General features: G+C 35.5%; 1 protein-coding gene across 2 annotated transcripts in view; it reads left to right on the top strand.

Moving 5' to 3' along the window:
* Positions 1 to 1,632: 1,632 nt before the first annotated feature.
* The window catches only part of MYEF2 (myelin expression factor 2), a 40,991-nt gene continuing 16,979 nt past the window's right edge, over positions 1,633 to 25,644 (top strand). For both annotated transcript variants that reach the window (XM_012442336.2, XM_012442333.3), the window contains exons 1-9: positions 1,633 to 1,793; positions 12,377 to 12,585; positions 13,809 to 13,861; positions 15,091 to 15,098; positions 15,197 to 15,290; positions 21,364 to 21,555; positions 22,242 to 22,395; positions 23,632 to 23,681; positions 23,798 to 23,861. In XM_012442336.2, coding sequence (XP_012297759.1) covers positions 1,633 to 1,793; positions 12,377 to 12,585; positions 13,809 to 13,861; positions 15,091 to 15,098; positions 15,197 to 15,290; positions 21,364 to 21,555; positions 22,242 to 22,395; positions 23,632 to 23,681; positions 23,798 to 23,861 — 985 coding nt within the window. The remainder of the gene's footprint in view (positions 1,794 to 12,376; positions 12,586 to 13,808; positions 13,862 to 15,090; positions 15,099 to 15,196; positions 15,291 to 21,363; positions 21,556 to 22,241; positions 22,396 to 23,631; positions 23,682 to 23,797; positions 23,862 to 25,644) is intronic.

Here is a 25,644-nt window from a genome sequence, read left to right as displayed (position 1 = left end):
GGTGGGGTTCAATCATTAAATTCAACTATAGCCAAAGAATAACAGAATGATGACTATTTTGAAAGTACTTTTAATTTAGCACTGTGGGAAAAATCACTTGGCTTGTCTTTCACTAAAACCCTGCTGAGCTTAGGGAGATAGAGAATTGTAATATTACATTATGTTCATATAGAACTTTTTCCTACATAAAGTGCTTTCTTTTAATGCTCACCTCAGTCCTGTAAGGTCAGTATTGCTATCCTTATTTATTGTGGAGAGATTGAGAAGTGAGGTGATTTGCCCAGGGAGTTATGGGCAAAAAGAGGCAGAGCTGGGGTTCTAATCCAGATTTTGTCCATCACAATTGAAGGCCCTTTCTGCTGTTAAAAATCTTAAATCTGGAGTTGAATGAGACACAATTTATACAGCAACTACAATAGCATTCTCGTCATTAATATGTCCTGACTGTGTGTGTGTGTGATGAAGTAGCTGAACTCGTTAAGCAGAGGATTGGATGTTTTATGGCATTTCTTGGTAGAGGGCAGGAACCTACATATCGAAAAGCTGAAGATGAAATGATATATTATTTGAGTATTACTTTCTAACTATGTGTATGATACTCTGCAAAGTGAGTAAACTGGACATGTTTGCTTCTTTATGAAAAGAAACATTTGAGAAGGCATTTAAACTTTTCAGCTGAAAACGGTTATGTCAACGTGAAATATTATAGTACTCAAGAGTTAGGAGTTGATTAAATTTAACAGGTTTCCTTTTCACACTTGGGGAAAAATCTACGACTATATTTTAAAGCTCTGTATGACAATTAAATTTGAGAGCCTATAACTACCTCACATAGAATTTCCATGAGTATATAATAAACACATAATCAAAACCTCAAATGTCCATTATTAGCCAATCTAGTAGACGATGTTTTATAATTATAGATTCCCCCATTGATAGATGTCCAGAGAAAAACTGCAGTCTACTTTTACTAAGCTGATAGCTGAGTTCCTAGGAAATCCTCACCCCTGAGAACAAATAATCTTCAAAGAAATTCAAAGGCATTCATTTTGGTGAATTGCAATCAGTCATCAATAACTATTTATGGAATATCTGCAGGGTGCCTAGGCATTGAAGTGGCAAGAGACTTACTCGCTTCATTCAAAAGATTTCTAAAGGAAGTCTGAGGACTTGCAAGAAGTCTTAAAGATGCAAAGTGGTGTGTTCTTCTTTAACTGTCCCTACCAGGAATGAACTGAAGAGTCTGGATTTTAGAGCTTGGTGTCTAATCCCGCTTTGCAAGCGAAGACTCCACTGGTGCCAAGCGACAGGCGGGCTGGTGGGCAGACATGGAACCACCACCGGGGGCTTCAGGACTGGTCCAGCCCTCCCCAGGCAGGTGCAGGGCTGACTGCAGCAACGGCGGCCCTGACCCCCGTCCCCATTGCTCCCCTCCCCCCGCACTCCCACCCCCCGCACCCGGCACACAGCATCTCCCAGTCGCCCAGTCTCGACCGGTTCTCGCGAGATCCGGGCTACTGAGCGCTCGGGGCCTTTTCAAATCGGGATCCGTTACCGCTTCCCCGGCAGCCGCCATTGTCGCGCTCGGAGCCCCTCAGCGCAGGCGGCCGAGGCGGAGGCAGCGGCAGTGGGATGGCGGACGCCGACAAGGCCGAGGTGCCTGGGGCCACTGGCGGCGACAGCCCGCACCTGCAGCCCCCGGAGCCACCGGGCGAGCCGCGGCGAGAGCCGCACCCCCCGGAGGCGGAGAAGCAGCAGCCGCAGCACAGCAGCAGCTCCAATGGCGTTAAAATGTATTGTCTTTTCCTCCGGGGACCGGGGCGAGATGGGGAGCGGGGAGTCAACCCGGGGGTCAGAGGCGGGGCTGAGCCTTGATGGGGGACAACCGCCCCCACGGCCCCGGCCTGCCCCCGGGCCATCGGCTGCACGAAGAGCAGGTGCAGCTGGGCCGCTCCCAGGCCCTTCCCCGCCCGCCCTGGGCCTGGCCGCCTGCGGCCCCGGGAGCCTGGGCTGGGGACCCGGGGACCGGCGCGCCTCCCTGGTTTCTAGCCCGGGACAGCGGACACCCCCTCTTCCCTGACTTTAAAGAACCTTTGAGCAAGGCTCGGCGACCGCCACGGTTTGCAAGAAAATGGTCCCCCTATAAGGGCCAGTAGTTAGTGTTCATCACTAGAGAGTATCTAGGGATGACATCATCGGACATTTCCTCTTAACCACCGAGAACGTATTTAAAAGGAATATCCCTGGCTTCTTCCTGAGATTCACAAGTTTAGTGTTTTGTTACTTTCTAAAGTGTATGTTCATTTTTAAACTGGTTTATACCGAGAGGAAGTTTAATAATGTGCTGTTAGACTGTATCTATTGTGTTACTCTGGAATTGGCTAGACGTACTTTAAAAAGGGAAATGTGTGATGCGCATGGCTTCCCTTCCCACTGGATAATGTGCGTCAGCTGTGCAGAGTATTTTTTTTTTAAAACTCAGTGTGTGATTATCTTAATTTTGGTATAATAGATGATTAAGATTTTTTTTTTTCCTAAATGAAGGAAAACTTTAAGGTTGCAGCTGTCATCAGGGCCTATAAGGAATTTAGTTGACCCCAATCCATAATAATTTCTAGCTCTAGGGAAATGTTATGCTCCCCTTTGTTCTTGTCCTGTGGGAGGAGATGAAGTTAAGTGCTTACTTTCATATGCCTGCCTCCTTAAACCTGAAGTTGAAAGTATGTTAATAATTTAGTGAAAACATCCTTTTCCTTCTGTTATGCCTCAGAGCAGAAAGCAGTAGACGTAGGCTCACAGTAAAATAGGCAAGGGAAAAAAGTTTTTTTGACCTTTGCATAAAAATGTTTGAAACAGTATTGTAAAACCTGGACCAGTCTGTGTAAAAGTTGGTGGCAGATAAGATGGGGTAGCTCTCCCCAGCTCTGTGACACTCTTGCTCTCAAATGAGTTTGAATATGATCAGCAGCAGCTTTTAGAATAGAGGTGCAGGTATAAGAGATTGGAACTTAGTGGAGTTTGTTCCTGAATGAAAAGTGGTGCCCTTCAGTACTTAAGGAACCAGAAAGTGAATGAAGCGCTTTCTACCATGCTTGTCAAAAATGTGGGCTTTCGGGGATATGGCATTAAAAATAGAAATGAAAAACGGTGGAATGATAAACTTAAAAATATGTGCTATTAGTTCATATTTAAACACGAGCATACATGCCACCTTTTCTCCTGAACAAAAAGTGCAGCCTTGAATTACAGAGAGAAGCCCTCCTAAACTTGGGTATGATTAGTGTTAACATAGGGAAAGTTTGGTATCTAAACCTCCATCAGATTCTCCAATCCCTTCTAAAGTTTCATCGTGGTTTAGCAAGACTGAAAAAAAGAGAGGAGAAAGGTAGAGAAAGAATCCTTTTCTAATTTTGGAAGAGAAAAATATAAGGTGAGGAAATGAACAAATATTACTGGTAAATACAGATTATTTCCATATTGCTTATAATTCACCTCTTTCCCTTTTCTTTTTTTGTAGAAATTGACTTGAGTCCGGTTTACTCTCAGGGATTTCTTGTACTGTCTATTCCATAAGAACATATATGATGGTCCAGCATGGGTCATTCAAACTGAGTAACTAGGGACCTAGATCTTTTTTTTTTTTTGACTTCGTGAACTAGTAGGAGTGGATAACCCCAATACATAAACCTTGGGTTGATTACTATATGCTTTTAATAAAAATAATTCATTGTTGATTATGAAAATTACCATAATATTGCCCTAAATCATATATTGCTTGGAATCGAACAGAGTACTGCTTGTCATCAGGATTGAAATAACATTTGCTAATGTTAATCCATAGTTACTGAGGGTGGGAGACCACTATGTCTTATTCTTCTTTGTGTTCTTAAGGCCTAGTAAATGTTTGTTGAAGAATTGCAGAAGTGAACTTTTGCTTGTGAAACTCATATACAGAGAATTTAGTTTGCTTATTCAAACCTTTAGAAAAGATCTGTTTTCCTAGCTGTAGTCTTCTTTTTTAATGCCAAGTAGTATACTAGCTGTCCTTTTCTTCAAAATGAATAGGAGGGAAGAGAGCAGTGTTTTTATAACTTCGTTAATCATGTGTAATTAATTAAAACTTTTGAGTGTATAGAGATTGAGTTATATTAGGGTACTATAAAATATTAAGCATTGGAGCAAGGTAATGTGTTCTTTAACTGAGTGATATTTATCATATTAGGAACAAAGACTAGAACTGGGCTTAATTTTTACCCCCCAGCTTTATTAAGGTAAATTGATGAAAATTTTATATTTTAAAGTGTACAATGTGATGTTTTGGTATACAAATAAATTGTGAAATGATTACCACAATCAAGCTAAATAACATACTCATCACCCCACATAATTACCATATTTTTGGTGTTGCAAATACTTAAGATCTACTCTCTAAGCAAATTTCAAGTATACAGTAAATACATTATGTTAACTATAGTCACTATACTGTACCTTAGATCTACAGAACTTACTCATCTTATAACTGAAAGTTTGTGTCCTTAGGATATCTCTCCATCCCCTGCTGCCCTTCACCTCTGGTAAACACCCTTCTACTCTTTGCTTCCAAGTTTGGCATTTTTAGAGTCTGTGTATAAGTGAGATCATGCAGTATTTGTCTTTCTGCATCTGGCTTTTTTCACTTAGCATAATGTCCTTTAGGTTTATCTCTGTTGTTGCAAATGGCAAAATTTTGTTCTTTTTGTAAGGCTAAATAATAATATTCCAGTGTGGATGTGTTGTATACAACAGATAATATATATCATGTTTTCTTTAACCATTTATCTGTCAATGGGCACTTAGTTTGTTTCCATGTCTTGGCTATTGTGAATGATGCAGTGAACATGGGAGTGCAGATATCTCTTTGAGATAGTGATTTTATTTTCCTTGGATGTATGCCCAGATGTGGCATTGATAAATCATATGGTAGTTCTGTTTTTAATTTTTGGGGGACCCTTGATGTTGTTTTTCATGATGTCTGTACCAATGTATATTCCCACAGCAGTATCTAAGGGTTCTTTCTCCACATCCTCAGCAACACTTGTTATCTTTTGACTTTTTGATAATAGTCATCCTAACAGGTATGAAGTGATATTGCATTGTGGTTTTGAGTTGTATTTCCCTGATGATTAGTGATATTGAGCACCTTTTCATATACCTTTTGGCAATTGGTATGTCTTTGGAAAAATATCTATTTGGGTCCTTTTCTCATTTTTTCATTTGGGTTGCTATTGAGTTGTATGAGTGCCTTATACATTTTTAATATTAATCCTTTATCAGATATATGGTTTGCAAATGTTTTCTCTCATTGCTTAGGTTGCCTTTTTATTTTGTTGATTGTTTCCTTTGCTGTGCAATAACTTTTTACTTTGATATAGTCCCAGTTGTTTATTTTTGTGTTGTCTGTACTTTTGGTGTCACATAAAAAAAAAATCTTTGCCAAGACCAGGGTCAAGGAGCTTTTTTCTTGTGTTTTCTTCTAGGAGAAAATGGATTAAAAATTTAAAACAGAACACCTAAAACCATGTAACTACATGTGTTTTTTGGTTTATGTGGATATCTAGTTTTACCAATACAATTTTTTGAAGAGACTGTCCTTTCTCCATTGTATATTTTTGGTGCCTTTGTCAAAGATCAGTTTACCATATACTTGGGGATGTATTTTTGAGTGTTCTGTTCTGTTCCATTGGTCTGAGTGTCTGTTTTTGTGCCAGTACCATATTATTTTGATTACTGTAGATTTGTAATGTAACTTGAATCAGGTAGTGTGATGCTTTTAGCTTTATCTTCTTGTTCAAGATTGCTTTAGCTGTTTGAGATCTTTTATAGTTCATACGGACTTCAGGAATTTTTCCATTCCTGTGAAAAATGCCGTTAGAATTTTGATAGTGATCCTGAATTTTGATAGAGATCACCAGGTCATTTTGAGTAGAAAGGACATTTTGAGAATATTAATTCCTCTGATCTGTGAACATGGAATATCTTTCATTTGTATTATTTTCAGTTTCTTTCATCATGGTTTCATAGGTTTTCAGTGTATAGCTCTTTAGCTTCCTTGGTTAAATTTATTTCTAGGTATTTTATTCTTTTTGATGCTATTTTTAAATGAAATTGTGTTCTTTGTTTTTTTTAGATAGTTCATTATTAGTGTGTAGATATGCAATGGATTTTTGAATGTTGACTTTGTATCTTATAACTTTACTGAATTTATTCTAATAGTTTTTTTTGTGGTGTCTTTAAAATTTTCTCTGAATAATTTTCTGTGTAAGATCACATCTTCTGCAAACAGAGATAATTTTACTTCTTTCTCTCCAATTTGGTTGTCTTTTATTTGCCTAATTGCTCTGACTGTGACCTTTAGTACAATGTTGAATAGAAGTGGTAAGCATGAACATCTTCTCTTTTTCCTGCTCTTAGAGGTAAAGCCTTCAACTTTTCACTGTTGAGTATGACATTAGCTATGGGCTTGTCATATATGACCTTTATTGTGTTGAGGAACATTCCTTCTGTACTAAATTTGTTGAGAGTTTTTATCTTGAAAGGCTGCTGAATTTTGTCAAAAGCTTTTTCTGGATCTATTGAGCTGATCATTTGATTTTTAAAAATCCTTCATTCTGTTAATGTGGTATATAACATTTATTGATCTATGTATGTCATCCTTGTATCCCTGGGATAGATACCACTTGATTATGGTGTGTGATCCTTCTAATGTGCTATTTAGCTTGCTAGTATTTTGTTGAGAATTTTTCATCTGTGTTCATCAGGGCTATTGCCTGTAATTTTCTTTTCTTGTAGGATCCTTGTCTGGCATTGTTATGAGGGTAATCTTGGCCTTATAAAATAATTTGAAAGAGTTTCCTCATGTTCAGTTTTTTTTGGAAGAGTTTGAGCAGCATTGGTATTAGTTCTTAAATGTTTGGTAGAATTTACCAGTGGAGCTATCAGCTCCTGGGCTTTTCTTTGTTGGGAGATTTTTGATTACTGTCTCCATCTCCTTTGTTATTGGACTGTTCAGATTTTCTAATTTTTCATGATTTGGTCTTGGTGAGTTGTATGTTTCCAGGAATTTATTAATTTCTTCTACATATAACAATTTGTTGGTGCATAATTGGTGATAGTAATTTCTTATGATCCTCTGTATTTCTGTGGTATCTGTTATAATGTCTCCTCTTTGATTTCTTTATATATTTTTTCTTCTTTGATTTGATTGTTCTTTTTCCCTCATAGTCTAGCTTAATCTTTTGTCAGTTTTGCTTATCTTTTCAAAAACCAACTCTTAGTTTTATTGATCTTTTCTATGGTTTTTCTAGTATATTTCATTTATTTTTGCCCTGATTTTTGTTATTTTCTTTTTTCTACTAACTTTGGACTTAGTTATTTTTTCTGGTTCCCTGAAGTATAAGGTTAGGTTGTTGGAGATCTTCTTTTTTTATTTTCGAGACAAAGTCTTGCTCTGTTTAAAAAAAAAAAGTACAATAGTGTGATCTTGGCTCACTGTACCTTTTGCCTCCCAGATTCAAGTGATTCCTTTGCCTCAGCCTCCTGTGTAGCTGGGATTACAGGCATGCTTCACTACGCCTGGCTAATTTTTGTATTTTTAGTAGAGACAGGGTTTCACCATGTTGGCCAGGCTGGTCTCATACCCCTAACCTCAAGTGATCCACCTGCCTTGGCCTCCCATAGTGCTGGGATTACAGGTGTGATCCACCGCACTTGGCTTGGAGGTCTTTTGTTTCTTAATGTAGGCATTTATTGCTCTGAACTGCCCTCTGGTAGTTTTCCTCTGGAACTGGGATTAATATTGGATCTCAGATTACACCATTGTACTTTTAAAATCACACATTAAAACTGAATTTCTTCTTTTGATGTTGGATGTTGATTTTTTTCAGAAATTTATGTTATAATTTAGATAGGCATAGTTTGATTTTAAGAGTAGATAACATTTTTCTGGCTATTCTAGAGTTTTTAGGTACATTGTGAAAGTGGTTTTCTAAATGAATAATTTGGGAATTTAGTTTATGGAATTCTGAATGTACTACCAAAATTTGGGAATTTTGTTGCATCATTTCCTTAAGAGTTTTCACATGTATTTTTACTTTCTCTTCCAAAGTATTTATGACTTAGAAATAGTTCAGAAATTAAATAATTATTGCTCAGTTTCTTTTTTTTTATTGCATTTTAGGTTTTGAGGTACATGTGAAGAACATGCAAGATTGTTGCATAGGTGCATACGTGGCAGTGTGCTTTGCTGCTTTCCTCCCCATCATCTGTATCTGGCATTTCTCCCCATGCCATCTCTCCCCCAACTCCCCACCCCCTGCTGTTCCTCCCCTATTTCCCCCCAACAGACCCCAGTGTGTAGTGCTCCCCTCCCTGTGTCCATGTGTTCTCATTGTTCAACATCCATCTATGAGTGAGAACATGCGGTGTTTGATTTTGTGTTCTTGTGTCAGTTCACTGAGAATGATGGTTTCTGGGTTCATCCACGTCCCTACAAAGGACGCGAACTCATCGTTTTTGATGGCTGCATAATGTTCCATGGTGTATATGTGCCACATTTTCCCTGTCCAGTCTATCATCGATGGGCATTTGGGTTGGTTCCAGGTCTTTGCTATTGTAAACTGTGCTGCAATGAACATTTGTGTGCATGTGTCCTTATAGTAGAACGATTTATAATCCTTTGGATATATACCCAGTAATGGGATTGCTGGGTCAAATGGAATTTCTATTTCTAGGTCCTTGAGGAATCGCCACACTGTCTTCTACAATGGTTGCGCTAATTTGCACTCCCACCAACAGTGTGAAAGTGTTCCTATTTCTCCACATCCTCTCCAGCATCTGTTGTCTCCAGATTTTTTAATGATCGCCGTTCTAACTGGCGTGAGATGGTATCTCAATGTAGTTTTGATTTGCATTTCTCTAATGACCAGTGATGATGAGCATTTTTTCATATGTTTGTTGGCCTCGTGTATGTCTTCTTTTGTAAAATATCTGTTCATATCCTTCACCCACTTTTGAATGGGCTTGTTTGTTTTTTTCTTGTAAAACTGTTTTAGTTCTTTGTTAATTATGGATATCAGCCCTTTGTCAGATGGGCAAGCTGCAAAAATTGTTTCCCATTCTGTTGGTTGCCGATTCACTCTAGTGACTGTTTCTTTTGCCGTGCAGAAGCTGTGGAGTTTAATTAGGTCCCATTTGTCTATTTTGGCTTTTGTTGCCAATGCTTTTGGTGTTTGGGTCATGAAGTCCTTGCCTACGTCTATGTCCTGAATGGTTTTGCCTAGATTTTCTTCTATGGTTTTTATGGTGTTAGGTCTTATGTTTAAGTCTTTAATCCCTCTGGAGTTAATTTTAGTATAAGGTGTCAGGAAGGGGTCCAGTTTCTGCTTTCTGCATATGGCTATCCAGTTTTCCCAACACCATTTATTAAACAGGGAATCCTTTCCCCATTGCTTATTTTTGTCAGGTTTGTCAAAGATCAGATGGTTGTAGATATGTTGTGTTGCCTCCGAGGCCTCTGTTCTGTTCCATTGGTCTATATCTCTGTTTTGGTACCAGTACCGTGCTGTTTTGATTACTGTAGCCTTGTAGTATAGTTTGATGTCCAGTAGTGTGATGCCTCCCACTTTGTTCTTTCAGTTTCTTAATAATTAGATCATCCCTGTAGCTTCTAAACTGATAATGACTTTTATAATTTTTTTCTTTTTTGTTATACACTGGGAAGAAACAAGATAAATTTTAATTCATACATCATAGATGAACAGTTTAGCATTATTTTTAAGATGCTTCTAATTGGGGAAAATGAAGAAATTGCTTTCTCTGATCATCTTTGAGTAAATATTTTAAAGAAGATATTATATATAAAGTTACTGTTTTTTAATGGAATTTTCAGATTGTTGTAAGCAAATATTTACAACATCTATGTAACCTCACCCAAGTCAAGCATAGAACATTGTAAGTACTTCAGAACTTTGTGTAATTTTCACAATTGGTTTAATCCAGGAAGAAAATAGTCAGGGGAAGGGGTATTTATCTAGAGACTATATAGCTATCTGCTTACTGAATAGAGTCTTAGTTACTTTACAAACATTCATTGAATTCATGTAAGCCTATTATATAAACAGGCCCTTTGGGAAATTGAAAAGAAAGGTTTGTTCTTCCATCTGCTGTACCCAGAAACCAGAGAAAAGGCCTTTGTGCCTTTTGGCTGCTTACTGCCATTTTCAAAAGTGGCTCTCTGTTCAGACAGGTAGGTATTTTCTAGAGTTAGACAGTTCAGAACACTCCCCCCAGGCCATGCCATTTCTGATGAAGGAATGTGTTTGATAGTGAAGATGTCCCTTTCAAGGTCTAAAAAAAGATGGCAGAGCAAGTTTGACCCAAACGTCTCTTTCTTTATTCTAGCAGTTTTTCTGGCAACATCTGTGCTCAGATCAGTATGGATTCCTTTTTTTTTTTTTTCATTGAGTTCATTTTTTTAATATACTTTAAGTTCTGGGGTACATGTGCAGATTGTGCAGGATTGTTACATGGTATACACATGCCATGGTGGTTTGCTGCATCCATCCTCCCGTCATCTACATTAGGTATTCCTCCTTATGTTATCCCTCTTAACTGACCATTAATTCATTCAAAAATTACAGCACAGTGTTATTTGCATTCACTATTCAAGGTGCTGCTGATACCAAAGCAGATAGTTTTTGCTCTCATAGATGTCAAAGCAGATAGTTTTGGTTCTCATAGAGTTTACATACTATATTTGTGGCTGTATGTTACCTACAAAGAAGAGTAGTGTTCATGAAGTTCACTATATTATGTAACAAATGACTGCTAAAGTTAGAGGTATGTGTGGAGCATTGCAATGTATGGATCAACAGAATTGCTTGGTTTAGAAGACTATTTAGAGCCTGGCTCATTAAACTTGGTTTGTTGTCAGAATAATCCAGAAAGTTTAAAAAAAATTTAGATTGCTAGGTGTCATCCCCAGTGATTTTATTAGTAATGTTGGTGAAAAATTGCTTTAAAATGGAAGTTTTGTTATTAAAATAGTTTTAAATTGACTAGAGCACTTACTTATTTAAAGAAACCTATTGACTGGATGTGGTGGCTCACGCCTGTAATCCCAGCACTTTGGGAGGCTGAGGCCAGCGGATCACCTGAGGTCAGGAGTTCGAGACCAGCCTGGCCAACAAAGTGAAACCCCGTCTTTACTAAAAATACAAAAAGTAGCTGGGTGTGGTGGTGCAAATCTGTAATCCCAGTTACTTGGGAGGCTGAGGCAGGAGAATTGCTTGAACCCGGGAGGCAGAGGTTGCAGTGAGCCTAGATCTCGCCACTGTACTCCAGCCTGAGACAGAATGAGACTCTATCTCAAAAAAAAAAAAAAAAAAATCTATGTTTTGTAAAAAAGAGTCATTTTGAAAAGTAAATTGCATTTTAAAATATAAATTCAGATTTTTATCTATAGGGTTTAAGTGGATGCCTACATCTTTTGGATGGTTGGCATATGACATCATAGAGTTGCATTGTGATTGCAGTGTTATAAATTGAATTTTTTCTAGTTAAAGCCTCATTAAAAATCAGGTTTATTAAACTTTTGGCTTACGTTGCTTTTGTGTACTGCTTCTCTCCCACATTACCCATTCTAGGTTATATTATTAATGAAACTGCATAATTTGATGAAGTAACCTATTCTAGTTTATAGGTTAAAATGTAACATAAACTATTAGGATATTTTATAAATTTTCTGTGTTGATCAAAATTGGGAATAGAAAAAGTTTGAGAGCTGTAATTTGAGCATATACGTATATAGATGTGGATATATAGACATAAGTTTGTATTTTAATTATGCTTCTAATTAAGGGAGGATAAAGTTCTGGGAAAAAACTATTAATCTTTAAGAGGTGAACTTTTTCAGAGTATCATTGTGTAAGTTAGTTTTTAAAAAAAGTTTTGAATGATGCCCAGAAAGTTAATTCTCCATTAAAGGTGACAGTTTTAGATACCTTAGAGGTAAAATTATCTGCTCTCCCCTCTAGTCCAGTCTAATAGCATTTATTAAATAAGTAGCGTGACAGGAAAAACTAGGCGATTGTTTGGATGCTTACAACTATTTAATGTGGAAAAAAATGAGTACTGTTAAATGAGAAGTCAAACTATTGCTTCAAAATAGCACTGGGTAATTACAAAGTTCTCAGGCTGATTCTCCAGCTACTGTGCTGAGGTCTAGCTTAGTGGAGAGTTTTATGAAGTGATAAATATGAAATATTTATTTAATATAGACTTCCATTCTTAGAAGTACAACTGAGGGTTTTTGTTTGGTTGATTTTTTAAAAATTCACAGGGAGAATGATGAATCAGTGAAAGAAGAGAAATCTGACTTAAAGGAAAAATCTACAGGAAGTAAGAAGGCCAATAGATTTCATCCTTATTCAAAAGACAAGAATTCGGGCACTGGAGAAAAGAAGGGTCCAAATCGTAACAGAGTTTTCATTAGCAACATCCCATATGACATGAAATGGCAAGCTATTAAAGATCTAATGAGAGAGAAAGGTAACTATCTCTGAAATAACCCACTGTTGGATAATCTTCATATAGACAGGGGAGGGAACTACACAAACATTTTTATTCCTCTGAGCCACACAGACTCAAAAAATTGATTTTTATTTCTTGACATGTGAATTAATCTTTTCTTCTTCTTTCACTTGACACAATTTCATTACAAGGTAGTATGGATATTTTTCTTTTTGCCATTTTGGTGGGATAGTATCGAGACAGCATATGCATGCCACCAAGAATTTTGTTAAAGTGATTGCTTTGTCTAGTTGAAGTTTTTATAGATTTTAAAAGAGCTATTGCATTAGTTAAGCAATACATTTAGCTTGTTAAAGAATGAATAATAAGGTCTGATTATTTTTTTTCCAAAAGCTGTTTTGTTATTATCTTGGTGGAGTCTGGAATCTGGCTGTGGAATTTATTTTGTTTGCCTTGTCATGACTGCCATGATGCTGTCTTTGCAGTTCTAAATTAAAATTGCATTACTGCTGTTGCAATTTTGTTTTCAGAATAATCTGAAAACCTTCATCTTATATACATGGTTGGTTTTGGGGAAAAATAATTTTAATACTTGATCTTGTAAAAGTTAGTTTTGTTATCTCTTGAAAAATTGAGTTTCAACCGTCCTGCAAACTATGTACTTGGTTTTGAGGCTGATCTCTTCTAATAAATTTTTTAAAAAATTGCATTGGTGTATCTGTTGTAAGGTGACAACTATTTGATTGGTTTTATTCATTGACTTTATTTAGAAAGTGTGTGGCTTGCTGTGACGCATGATTTGTAAATTTAGTTTACTGATGGCAAACATGATTGAAGACATTCAGGTAGAAAGTCACCTTAAAACAGCTGTTGTGTGTAGGCTGACCAAAGTTATTTGAAAAGTGCTAATGTTGAAGTTTTTTAATATGATAGGCTAAGGGACCATTTGTATGTATATGTGCATTTGTTCACCAACTATATCATGCTGGCCAAAATATGATCTGTAGTATGAATTAGGTTAATATGGTTGTTAGCTTTTTCTAGAGAATGTGGATGATGTACATTTCTGAAAATCAGTTAAATTTACATAGCCATTGATAGGAGGTATGTTGGTCTGGTTTTGATTGTTGGTGAATAATAGGTGCTTCTCTGTAGAGTTGTGCACAGGTGTGCAGTAAAGCAAGATATTGGTGTTTAAATGTATTGTTTCTTGGTATCTTCCTTTTGTATGTCTTATGTAGTTGGTGAGGTTACATACGTGGAGCTCTTTAAGGATGCGGAAGGAAAATCAAGGGTAAGTGCTGTGGGCAATAATCTGCTTGAGGTTTAAAAGTTCCTCAGCAGTTTACTTTTTTGTATAATACTTGTACCAGTTTTTGGAAACTTAAGTTTCATTTTGTTTTACTTTATTATGCAAGATTTGAGGCTCTTTACCAGCAAGTGTGACAGTTTTACAAACCTAGCTGCCTGGAAGGGATGGGTTTTGAAAATACTCAAAAAGGGCATTCACATTTCCAATGCTCTAAGGTAATACTTCTTAGCCAATAAGATTTTAACATAGGATTTTTTTTTTGTTGTATTTAGATGTCTTCAAGGATACTTTAAAAGTCACTGAATTGATAATATTCCTGAGTTTTTTGAGGAGCCTATAGCTTAAAGGTGTTAGTTCAGAATGTATTTTTGAAACTTTACTGTAAAGCTAAATTTGGTAGCCTGCAGGACTACATAAGAGGCAGTGCTCTGACCAATTGGTATGAATGACATTTATGATTATATTGACATAGAAGGAATTGGTTGATAGTATATTTTGATTTTTAGCAGCAAGAATGCAATATACTGAAGAATACAATGGAAAACTCTTAACAGTGTTTAATTTTATGCTAGTAAAACCAGTTGGGTGCATGATGAATAAAAACTTGTAATCACATTCAAATGGGACTTTGAGTGGCAATCACAGGGAATTATTCTTTAAAATAACTCTCCAAATTAATTTATTATTAGTTTATAGATGATTTTTATATACTTCCAACTGGGTGCTGTTAAATGTGAAGGTAGTTTTAATCTAATAGAGAACTTGTTAAAAATAAAATTAATATTTATTTGCTGTATTGATTTTAATAGAGTTGAAAAATATGTTGTAGATGACACATCTTTTGAAAATATTTGTAACTATATAAGGATAGGTATATTGGAGCCTTTAGTTATTTCCCTGATTTCCTGTTGATTTAATTTGTATGGTGACATTAGTTTTAACTTAAAGAAAAGTCACATAAAAGTAAAAAATATGCTCCAAGCTTGTTACATGCTAGATTCTACTATCTTTAATAGATAGACACGTTTAAAAATTTATAGAAACTTTATGGTCACTTGCCTGTTATGTTCTGGAAGCATAAAAGATGAAAAGTGATTGTACCATATTATTAATTGCTTTTAATGATTGAAATGTTAGAATTTATTAACTTCATGTACTGATCTAAAACATTTTTTTCTTTCGCATATTTTAACAAATCTACCTGGATATAGGGTTGTGGGTAAGAATTTTTTTCTTTAAGTATTTTAAGTCAAATTAAACTTTGATTGGAAAAAAATTAGTACATAAACATTTCCTGTAATTTTTTTCCCTATTAAGTGTGGTTGAATTCAAAGACGAAGAATTTGTAAAGAAAGCCCTAGAAACTATGAACAAATATGATCTTAGTGGAAGACCCCTGAATATTAAAGAGGTAAGATTTCTTATATTTGGAATTTAAACATTTGACTAGAAGGACATGCTTTCCTTGGATTTTCAATTTTGGTAATATATTTGCCTGACTACAATGTTGTGTTTAAGCATAGGTGGTTATTAACGCATTATATATTGATGATAGTTTTACTTGTACATGATTTTATATTTGCTCTTAAGCAGTTATCCTATATTTGATTTATTCCAAGTTGTTAAAAATGGAAGCACATAATAAAAAAAAATTCAGGACCTAGAAATTCAAAGGGGATAAACTTTAGGTGCTGAGTTTATTTGGTACAGACATTTTCAATTTTTAGATTTTGTTAATTTGAGAAACAATATTTTTGTAATTGATAATTAAAGATCACTTAATAATGCAAATTTGTTATGGTTTTGAATAAAATTGATACTCACTTTTTATGAATGTTACTTGGAAACTATACTAGATTAAAATTTCATAAAAATTATAACTCTAACTGTTAGTGAAATTTATAACTAGAAGTTTGAATCCCCGAAAATGGAAATGTCCTCTTTGAACAAAATTGTAGCAGTGTAAATAGGTTGACAAAAAATGACTAGAATATACAAAAAATTTTACAGTTTAACCTTGAAAATTATTGGCTTGAATAGCACTCATCTTCATGTGTTCCTTTATTTTGGATTGTTGATCTTAATAGTTTGATTACAGACCTGTTACAAACATATCCTTGCTAAAGTCTGTGTTAAAAGAGATAGCTAGTGTAACTTTGGGAACCTGAAGATTCTGTACTAATACTGATGTTAATCATTGGTTGTGGAGCAGTACTATCAGTTAGCCATGGCATTTAATAGTATAGTAATGATTTGATTCCTGGTTCCATCACTTTCTAGTGATGTGTCTAGACATGCTACTTCATTTCTCTAAACCTAAATAACTGTAGTAGTACTACTGATAATAGAGGCATATCTTTGAGATATTGTAGGTTTGGTTCCAGACTACTGCAATCAAGGGAATATCACTAATAAAGTGTGTCACACATAAGTTTTGGTTTTGCAGTACACATAAAAGTTATGTTTATTCTATACTGTATTCTATTTGAAGTGTGCAATAGCATTATGTCTAAAAGCACAACATACATGCCTTAATTTAAAAATACTTTATTGCTGGAAATGCTAGTGATTATTTGAGCTTTCATTGTAATCTTTTTGCTGGTGGAGAGTCTTGCTTCAGCGTTGATGACTGCTGACTGATCAGGGTGGTGGTTGCTGAAGTTTGGGGTGGCTGTCACAATTTCTTAACATAAGACAACAATGAAGTTTGCTGTATCAATTGGCTCTTCCTTTCATAAAAGATTTCTCATGAAGCATGTGATGCTGTGTGATAGCATTTTACCCACAGTAGAACTTCCTTCAGAATTGAAGTCAGTTCTCTCAAACCTGCTGCTGCTTTATCAACTAAATTTATGTAATATTCTAAATCCTTTGTTGTCATATCAACAGTGTTCATAGCATATTCACTAGGTATAGCTTCCATCTCAAGAAACCACTTTCTTTGCTTAGCCAAGAAATAACTCCTAATTTGTTCAGGTTTTATCATGAGATCGAGCAATTTAGTCACATCTTCAGGATCCACTTCTCATTTTCTTGCTCTTTCCACCACATCTTCGTTTACTTCTACCATTTAAGTCTTGAACCCCTCAAAGTCATCCATTAGGATTAGAATACATTTATTCCAAACTCCTGTTAATATTGGTATTTTGACCTTCTCTTATGAATCACAGATGTTCTTAATGACATCTAGAATGGTACATCCTTTCCAGAAGGTTTTTAATTTACTTTGCCCAGATCTATCAGACGAATCTCTGTCTATGACAGCAGTAACGTTATGAATTGTATTTCTTAAATAATCAGACTTGAAAGTTAAAATTATTTCTTTATTCATGGTTTACAGAATGGATATTGTGTTAATAGGCCTGCGAATCTTAGTTTCTTTTGTGTCTTCTTTAACACTCTCGGATGACAAGTACATTGTCAACGAGCAGTAATATTTTGAAAGGAATTATTTTGAGCAATAGGTCTCAACAGTGGGCATAAAATATTTGGCAAACCATTCTATAAACAGATGTGCTGTCATCTAGGCTTTGTTATTTCATTTGTAGGGCACAGACAGAGTAGATTTAGCCTAGTAGTTAGGGCCCTAGGATTTTCAGAATGGTAAGCATGGCTTCAAATCAACTTGAGGTCACCAGTTGCATTAGCCCCTAATGAAGGAGTCAGTCTGTCTGTTGAAGCTTTGAAGCCAAACACTGACTTCGCTTTTCTAAGTCTGAAAGTCCTAGATGGCATCTTCCTCCTATAGAAAACGGTTTCATCTACATGAAAATCTATTGTTTAGTGTAGCCACCTTCATCAGTGATCTTAGCTAGATCTGGATAACTTGCTGTAGCTTCTACATCAGCACTTGTTGCTTTACTTGCACCTTCATGTTACAGAGATCGCTTCTTTCCTTAAATCTCATGAACCAGCTTCAGACTTTTCTTCTGCAGCTTTCTCACCTCTCTCAGCCTTCATAGAATTGAAGAGAGTTAAGGCTTTACTCTGGATTAGGCTTTGGCTTAAGGTAATGATGAAGCTGCTTTGATCTTCTGTTCAGACCACTGAAACTTTCAGACTACTGAAATATTACAAGCACAAACAACTGAAATATCTTAATAGTTCAAGAAGCATCTTCTCTACTGTGTTATCCTTCTTTCCCAAATGTAACCAGTATCTTACATTTTGTGTTTTTACCTGTTTTTGAAACATCATTAAGGCTGTTTCACTTTCTCATCATTCGTGTGTTCACTGGAGTAGCACTTTAAATTTTCTTCAGGAACTTTGATGCAAGAGGCCCGGCTTTTCACCTATCTGAACTTTTGATATGCCTTCCTCACTAAGCTTAATCATGTCTAGCTTTTGATTAAAAGTGAGAGACTTGCAACTCTTTCTTTTACTTGAACTAGAAGCCGTTGTAGGGTTATTAATTGGCCTTATTTCAATATTGTATCTCAGAATAGGGATGCCTGAGGCAAGGGAGAGAGATGGGGAATGGCTGGTCGGTGGAGGGGTCAGAACATTTATTGATTAAGTTTGCTGTTTTATTTGGGTATGGTGGATGGCGCCCTAAAACGATAAAAACATCAAAGATCACTAATCACAGATCACCATAACAGATAATAATGAAGAAGGTTGAGATATTGCATGAATTACTAAAATGTGATACAGAGACACAAAGTGAGCACATGTTGGGAAAATGGTGCTGATAGACTTCCTGGACACGAGATTGTCACGAATCTTCAATTTGCAAAAAGTGCAGTATCTGCAAAGCGCGATAAAGTGCAACACAATAAAACGAAATGTGCTTGTATTTACCTAATAGGATTTTTCTGAGGATTAAATGAGATACATGATAAAGAACTTAGGCTCTGGCATCAGAGAACCTCTGTAACTCAGGGCAAATTACTTAACCTTTCTTGTTTGTTTTCTTATTGGTAAGATGGGAAGAATGATAGTACTGATCTCATAGTGCTATTAGGACTTGAAGAGTTAATATATGTAAACCATTTAATGTTAGCTGTTTATTGTACTTGTGATGTTATGATTATACAGAGCACTAAGCACAGTGCTCAAAATATTGTAACTACCTAATATATGTTAGCCATAATAATAATGATTGTTATTCCTGTCCAAGAGTCTCTTGTTCCTGAGAGTGAGAATAGCTTGAAATTAAAGGCCATGCTACCAACATGTAACATGTATCCCAGATCCCTTTATTTGAGTCTGCTTCCAAATTATTCTAATCCTCTTGGAGTCTGGGGGTTATTATTAAAAAAAATTATTGACAGGAATATATAGAATTAGTAGAGAAAATTTTGACTGTTGTGGTTTGTGTCAGTCATTTATTTGGTGGTTTTTATGCGTAAGCCAGGGCCAGTGCTTCAGAAATATGTTGGTATCTTAATTTTCTTTAAATTATAATAATCTGAATGATTATTTTGAGGATCATATTAGATTGGTGCAAAAGTAAATGCAGTTTTTGCCGTTTGGCAAAAGTAATGGCAAAAACTTCTTTACTTTTGCACCAATCTAATTTTCTGTTTTATGTTTTTTCTCTTCAAAGGACAAGTATTATAGATTTTAGTATTTTTTTCTTTTATTAGAAAAAAAAAGTTTATTGGATGCTAAATATCAAGGCCATGTTATTGTGTTCTTTTAAGTGAAAGTACATTGGCACATTGTAGATCCTCAGTAATATTGCAGAGACCCTAGAGTTATATAATCCAAATTGGTAGAGGATGCCACCATTTTCAACTTTTTTAAGAGGAAAAAAAAGGCTTAATTTGGCCTAGCTAAATGATGAGGGATTTATTCAGTTGACTTTTTTGGATTAATGTCACTTTGGTATTCCCTTTCCGGGAATATCTGATTTATAGATGGGTGGATGAAATGAATGCTTAGAAGTGCTACTGCGGTGGAAGTCTAAGGAAGATATATTTCCAGTGTTTCTTAACAGTCTTTAGAATTACATTTTTTTCATTTAATTTAAAAACTCAGAATAGTATCAGTTATAAACTGCTACTATACACCCTCCAAAAACAATATCAGTCAATGACCAGCCAGATGATAGCAAGGGAAAAAGAAGAATAAAAGTCGTGTTATATAGTAGGTGGTTTGTTTTATATAAATTTTATTTTATATATGTTTTATATATGTGTGCATATATTGTATGTGCATATATTTCTGTCATGTGTGTATAAAAGACAGATCAAAACAGCAACACACCTTGTTAATGTTGTAAGCACAAACAACAAAAATATCTTACTATAATAGTGCAAAAAACCTCTTCTGTGTTATCTTTCTTCCCCATAGGTAACCACTATCCTAATTTTGTATTTCTACCTATTTTTGAATCCTTAGACCTAAAGAATTTATTGTTTATTAACTTAAACATTCTGAAGCATTCTTTGATACATTTTTTTGTAATCCTTTTTATTCCTTCATATTGAAGAAATATGTTGGAAGCCAGAATGGTTTTATTATTTCATTTACCTTTTCATCTTTTATTCTCCAGCCATCCTAGAGAATTCATTAAAGTCATCTAACTTTTTTAAAATTAGTACAGTATTCCCAGACTGAGGCCAGCAAAGTAGATTTGATGGTTACCTTTACACTTGATCTTAGCCTAAAGATGGAGAAGTGATGATGATGTTTACCTTTAACAATCATTTGGCATTGCAGATGATAGTCTATCAATGTGTTTATGTGGTTTTTGTTTATTTATTTTTGTTTTTTGTATTCACCTAGTGGGATGAGTGAGAAGTACATTTGTGTGTGTGTGTGTGTGTGTGTGTGTGTGTGTGTGTCTGTGTCTGTGTCTCTTTGGTTTTGTTTAAAGGTAGGGTGTATCCCTTACAGAATTAATGAACCTAACAAAAAACAATGTTTAATATCATTCCTCACTTGGATACTTAGCCTTCCTTTATCTCTCCCCTCCCCCATCTCAGATTATAATCATTGTTGAGGAAGGTAAGAATTTAGAAGGTGGATAATTGTATTTGTTCAGGAATAAAATTTACAGATTACAATGAGTCATCCTGTTTTCCACCCTGATATTTGGGCTTTATAACAGTCTGTTCTGCTATTGAAAAGCTTTGAATTAGTCTGAATTTGGCATTCCATTGGTCATCCAGTAGTGAAAATTCACCATTCCTATGTTTTGGAAAGAAAAGTCACAGTGAGTACTTCACTCTTCTTTGAGTTATGTGTATATATACTTGTACACTAGTGTGAGAGCAAAATTAAACTAATATCAAGTTCTTAAGTGACTTTAGGGATCGGAAAAAATTATTTAACTGACATCTCTGGAGACTTAAATCTTTTGTCTACCCACAGGTTTTTATGGGACTCAATTCTCTAGATGAGAAAAAAGCTCACTCTTCAAGAGGGTCAATAATTTGAGCCAGATAGGATTGCTACTGTAGAATTTAAGTTGTTATTTTAATTATATAGAATTACTGATGTATTTAGTAGAATTTAACATTTGATGTGTGTTATAGGATCCTGACGGAGAAAATGCTCGTAGGGCATTGCAACGAACAGGAGGATCGTTTCCAGGAGGACATGTCCCTGATATGGGATCAGGGTTGATGAATTTACCACCTTCCATTCTCAATAATCCCAACATTCCTCCTGAGGTCATCAGTAATTTGCAGGCCGGTAGACTTGGTTCTACAATTTTTGTTGCCAATGTAAGTTGAAGCTTTAGTCTAAAATTGGTCATTCAGAGAGATAATTAGATAATTTCATTAGCTGAATGAGTTAAAGGTTTGTAGAACATTTTGCTTATTTTTAACTAAAGTAAGTGAAACAGTAATTATTATAAACTCAAACCCAATTTATGTATATATATGCATACATACATATACACACACACACACACACAAGGTTAGAGTTTAAATACAATGATTTGGATTTTTTAAACATGGATCTGTGCAATTTATACACATTCAAGCAGTTCTTGAAATTTAATTATATGTGTTTCAGTTTATATTTGTAAATGGATTTCTTTTTCGTAGCCTTGATATTTGTAAATATGCATGTCATAGTTGGTTTGTCATTTGTTCTAAGCATTTGAAAGTCAGTGAAAATGATGCTTTTCAAAATCTGGATTTCTTTTGGTAAAAATAGATGTGCAAGTTTCAAAACAGGTTTGAGCAGTTGAGAGATGATTTTAGAAATTTAAAAAAGAGGATAAGGAACAATGTAGATGTAACTTAACAATTTTAAACAACTGAAGATGTTTTTAAATTTGAACATTATTGATGTATTGTTGAACTAGGCTTACAGTTCTTTATGGTTTTAAGATACTCTTTTGTATTTACAGATGGGGAGAGGGATTTATTAGATATGTAACTTTATACAATTTTATATAAAGCTTGACTTCAAAGTTGGTTGGAAGAAGCTAAAGGAAGTGTTCAGCATAGCTGGAACTGTAAAGCGGGCAGATATTAAAGAAGACAAAGATGGCAAGAGCAGAGGAATGGGCACTGTCACTTTTGAGCAAGCAATTGAAGCAGTTCAAGCAATTTGTATCCTGACATTTTAGCATTGTTTATGAGGTTGAAGAAGCTTAATACTATTTTTTTGGCAGGGGGGTTGAGGGTGGTAATTGAATTTAAGGTTGCCTGTGCCTGTCTTAGAGATGTGTGTTAGAATTTAGTCACCAGCAAATAAAACCCTGACTAGGTACAAGTACTAAAGTCACTCTTAAAACTTGAATTAGCCATATTGTACAAGGCTAGTATGAAGTTTTTCTTTTCTCTCTTCCTACCATAATTGTGTACATGCATTTAACAATTGTGTAATCCATTGTATATTAATGCAGTTACTTTAAGTGAAGCCTTACGAATTTACTTTTTTCAATGGTTGAATTCAAAATAACCATCATTCTCAGCAAACTGACGCAAGAACAGAAAATTAAACACCACGTGTTCTTACTCATAGGTGGGTGTTGAACAATGAGAAAACATGGACACAGGGAGGGGTGCATCACACACTGGGGTCTGTTGAGGGGGACTAGGGGAGAGACAACAGGGGGTAGGGAGGCTGGAGAGGGATAATATGGGGAGATATGCCAGATATAGGTGACGGGGGGATGGAGGCAGCAAACCACATTGCCATATATGTACCTGTGCAACAATCCTGCATGATCTGCACATGTACCCCAGAGCCTAAAGTACAATTAAAAATATATATATAAGGAAATTTTATTGTAACAAAAAATTAAATTTTTTTCTTTCTTTTTTCTTATTTATTATACTTTATGTTCTGGAGTACATGTGCAGATCATGCAGGTTTGTTACATAGGTATACACGTGCCATGGTGAATTTTTTTCCTTTCAATCAGAGGAATAGTATGCTAAAAATGGAATTTTAATTATTTTAAATTTGAAGTTATTAATAAGTTAGATTGGAGGTACAAAAGATTGAAGGAAGAATTACCTGATGGAAATGCATTCCAGTAATCTGAACATAAGGTGAGGAATACTCAAATATTGGTACTATCAATGGAAATATTTTTTTAAAAATACTAATAAAAATAATCTCATACAAAAAAAATATATCTTACTGATGAAATAAAATCATAAAGCAAATAATTGAATATTTTTGTGAGTATATGAAAGTGGCTAATACCAGTACATATTAAAGTTGTTCATTAAAATATCAGAGATAGTTGGACTCTAAGATTATTAAAATTAGTTTGTGTTCTGATATAATTTTATATAGTCATCTTAACTGACTTTCCTTGACTGAACCAACAACAGCTATGTTTAATGGGCAGTTTTTATTTGATAGACCTATGCATGTGAAAATGGTGAGTTCCTGTATATCATTTCAACCTCCACCCTTTTCAAATCTTATTGGCTCTCCTCTACATTACAGTTCTTTGTGATAATATATTAACCATATTATAAACTTTCTTGCAATTAGGATGACAAGTCTGTTCCTCATGAAGAGTACCGTTCACATGATAGTAAAACACCACAATTACCACGTAAGTAAACGCTATTATGAGAAACAACATAGGCTTTTTTTGTTTATTATGTGCTAAGCAAAACTCTGTTTTTGTGCCTACGTCTAGTTTTTTAATTTCCTCTTTTAAATTAGAATTATCTGTTCTCTTTATATTTGCTATATATCAAATTTGCTATAATCACAATTTGGGATTAGTTTGGAGTTATGAAGATAGTTTGGTGCTATTGATTAGGAAGACTGAGAAGGTAAATGTTACATGCCTTTTTTTTTTTCTTTTTGATAACTTTTCCTGACTATATAATCAGCAATACATTCTAAAATGTTTGGTAAATTTATACAGTTGAAGGAAAGAAAGCTCTCTGTAATTTCATCATCTGTGGGTAACTTCATTATAACATTTTTCTGTATTTTCCTCCAGCCTTGTATGTATATTTTTTACATAGTTGGGAACAAAAATAATTTTGAATTATATTTTATTTAACATTAGAGTGTAAGCATTTTTTTATGTTGAAAATTATTTTCAAATAGTTTTATTGGTAGTATAATAGTCTATCATATAGATGTTCCATAACTATTTCACTGTTCTGTATTTTAGGTGTTGGAACTTTTATTTCCGTTTGAGTAACCAACAGAGTAACACATGCATTTCTGTACACAAATCTTTGTTATGGTTTTGGGTACTTCCTTTGTACAGATATTCTGAAGTAGATTTACAGTTCTAATGGTATTCCCATAGATTAGTATTATCAAATTGTTTTCCAAATGATTATAACAGTGTAATACACTCAGCATCTTTGTCTCAGTGCCTCATTTGAAAAGTGGGGATAATAATAATGTCTACTTCATGGAGTTGACATGAGTATTACATGAATTAACATGTGTAAACCACTTAGAATCATTCTGGCATAATGTAAGCACTCAATAAATATTAGCTATTGCTTTTGCTATTTCACTGCACCTTCTCTGGTTTTTAAAGTGTTCTTTTTTTTTTTTTTTTTTTTTGAGACGGAGTCTTGCTCTTGTTACCCAGGCTGGAGTGCAATGGCGCGATCTCGGCTCACCGCAACCTCCGCCTCCTGGGTTCAGGCAATTCTCCTGCCTCAGCCTCCTGAGTAGCTGGGATTACAGGCACGCGCCACCGTGCCCAGCTAATTTTTTTGTATTAATAGAGACGGGGTTTCACAATGTTGACCGGGATGGTCTCGATCTCTCGACCTCGTGATCCACCCGCCTCGGCCTCCCAAAGTGCTGGGATTACAGGCTTGAGCCACCGCGCCCGGCCTAAAGTGTTCTTATAAGAAATCTTGGGCCGGGCGCGGTGGCTCATGCTTGTAATCCTAGCACTTTGGGAGACCGAGGCGGGTGGATCACGAGGTCAAGAGATCGAGACCATCCTGGTCAACATAGTGAAACCCCGTCTCTACTAAAAATACAAAAAATTAGCTGGGCATGGTGGTGCATGCCTGTAATCCCAGCTACTCAGGAGGCTGAGGCAGGAGAATTGCCTGAACCCAGGAGGCAGAGGTTGTGGTGAGCCGAGATCGCGCCATTACACTCCAGCCTGGGTAACGAGCGAAACTCCGTCTCCAAAAAAAAAAAAAAAAAAAAAAGAAATCTTAAATATACAGATAAAAATAAAATTATTTATATAGTTATATGCCGTATTTGTAGATTTTTTTTCTTTAAAATAAATAAAATTTTACAGGTAAAATGGAGCTTCCCCATCTCCATTGCCCATCTTTCAACTTATGCCTTATCCAGAGGAAGCAACTTATGAATAGAGTATTTATTATAGAGTATTT

This window comes from Aotus nancymaae, unplaced genomic scaffold (genome assembly GCF_030222135.1).
Source record: "Aotus nancymaae isolate 86718 unplaced genomic scaffold, 86718_ANA_hifiasm-v0.15.2.pri h1tg000062l, whole genome shotgun sequence".
Taxonomy (NCBI): Eukaryota; Metazoa; Chordata; class Mammalia; order Primates; family Aotidae; genus Aotus; species Aotus nancymaae.
Note: the sequence above shows the minus strand (reverse complement) of the source record. Positions and strands in the feature narration are given on the sequence as shown.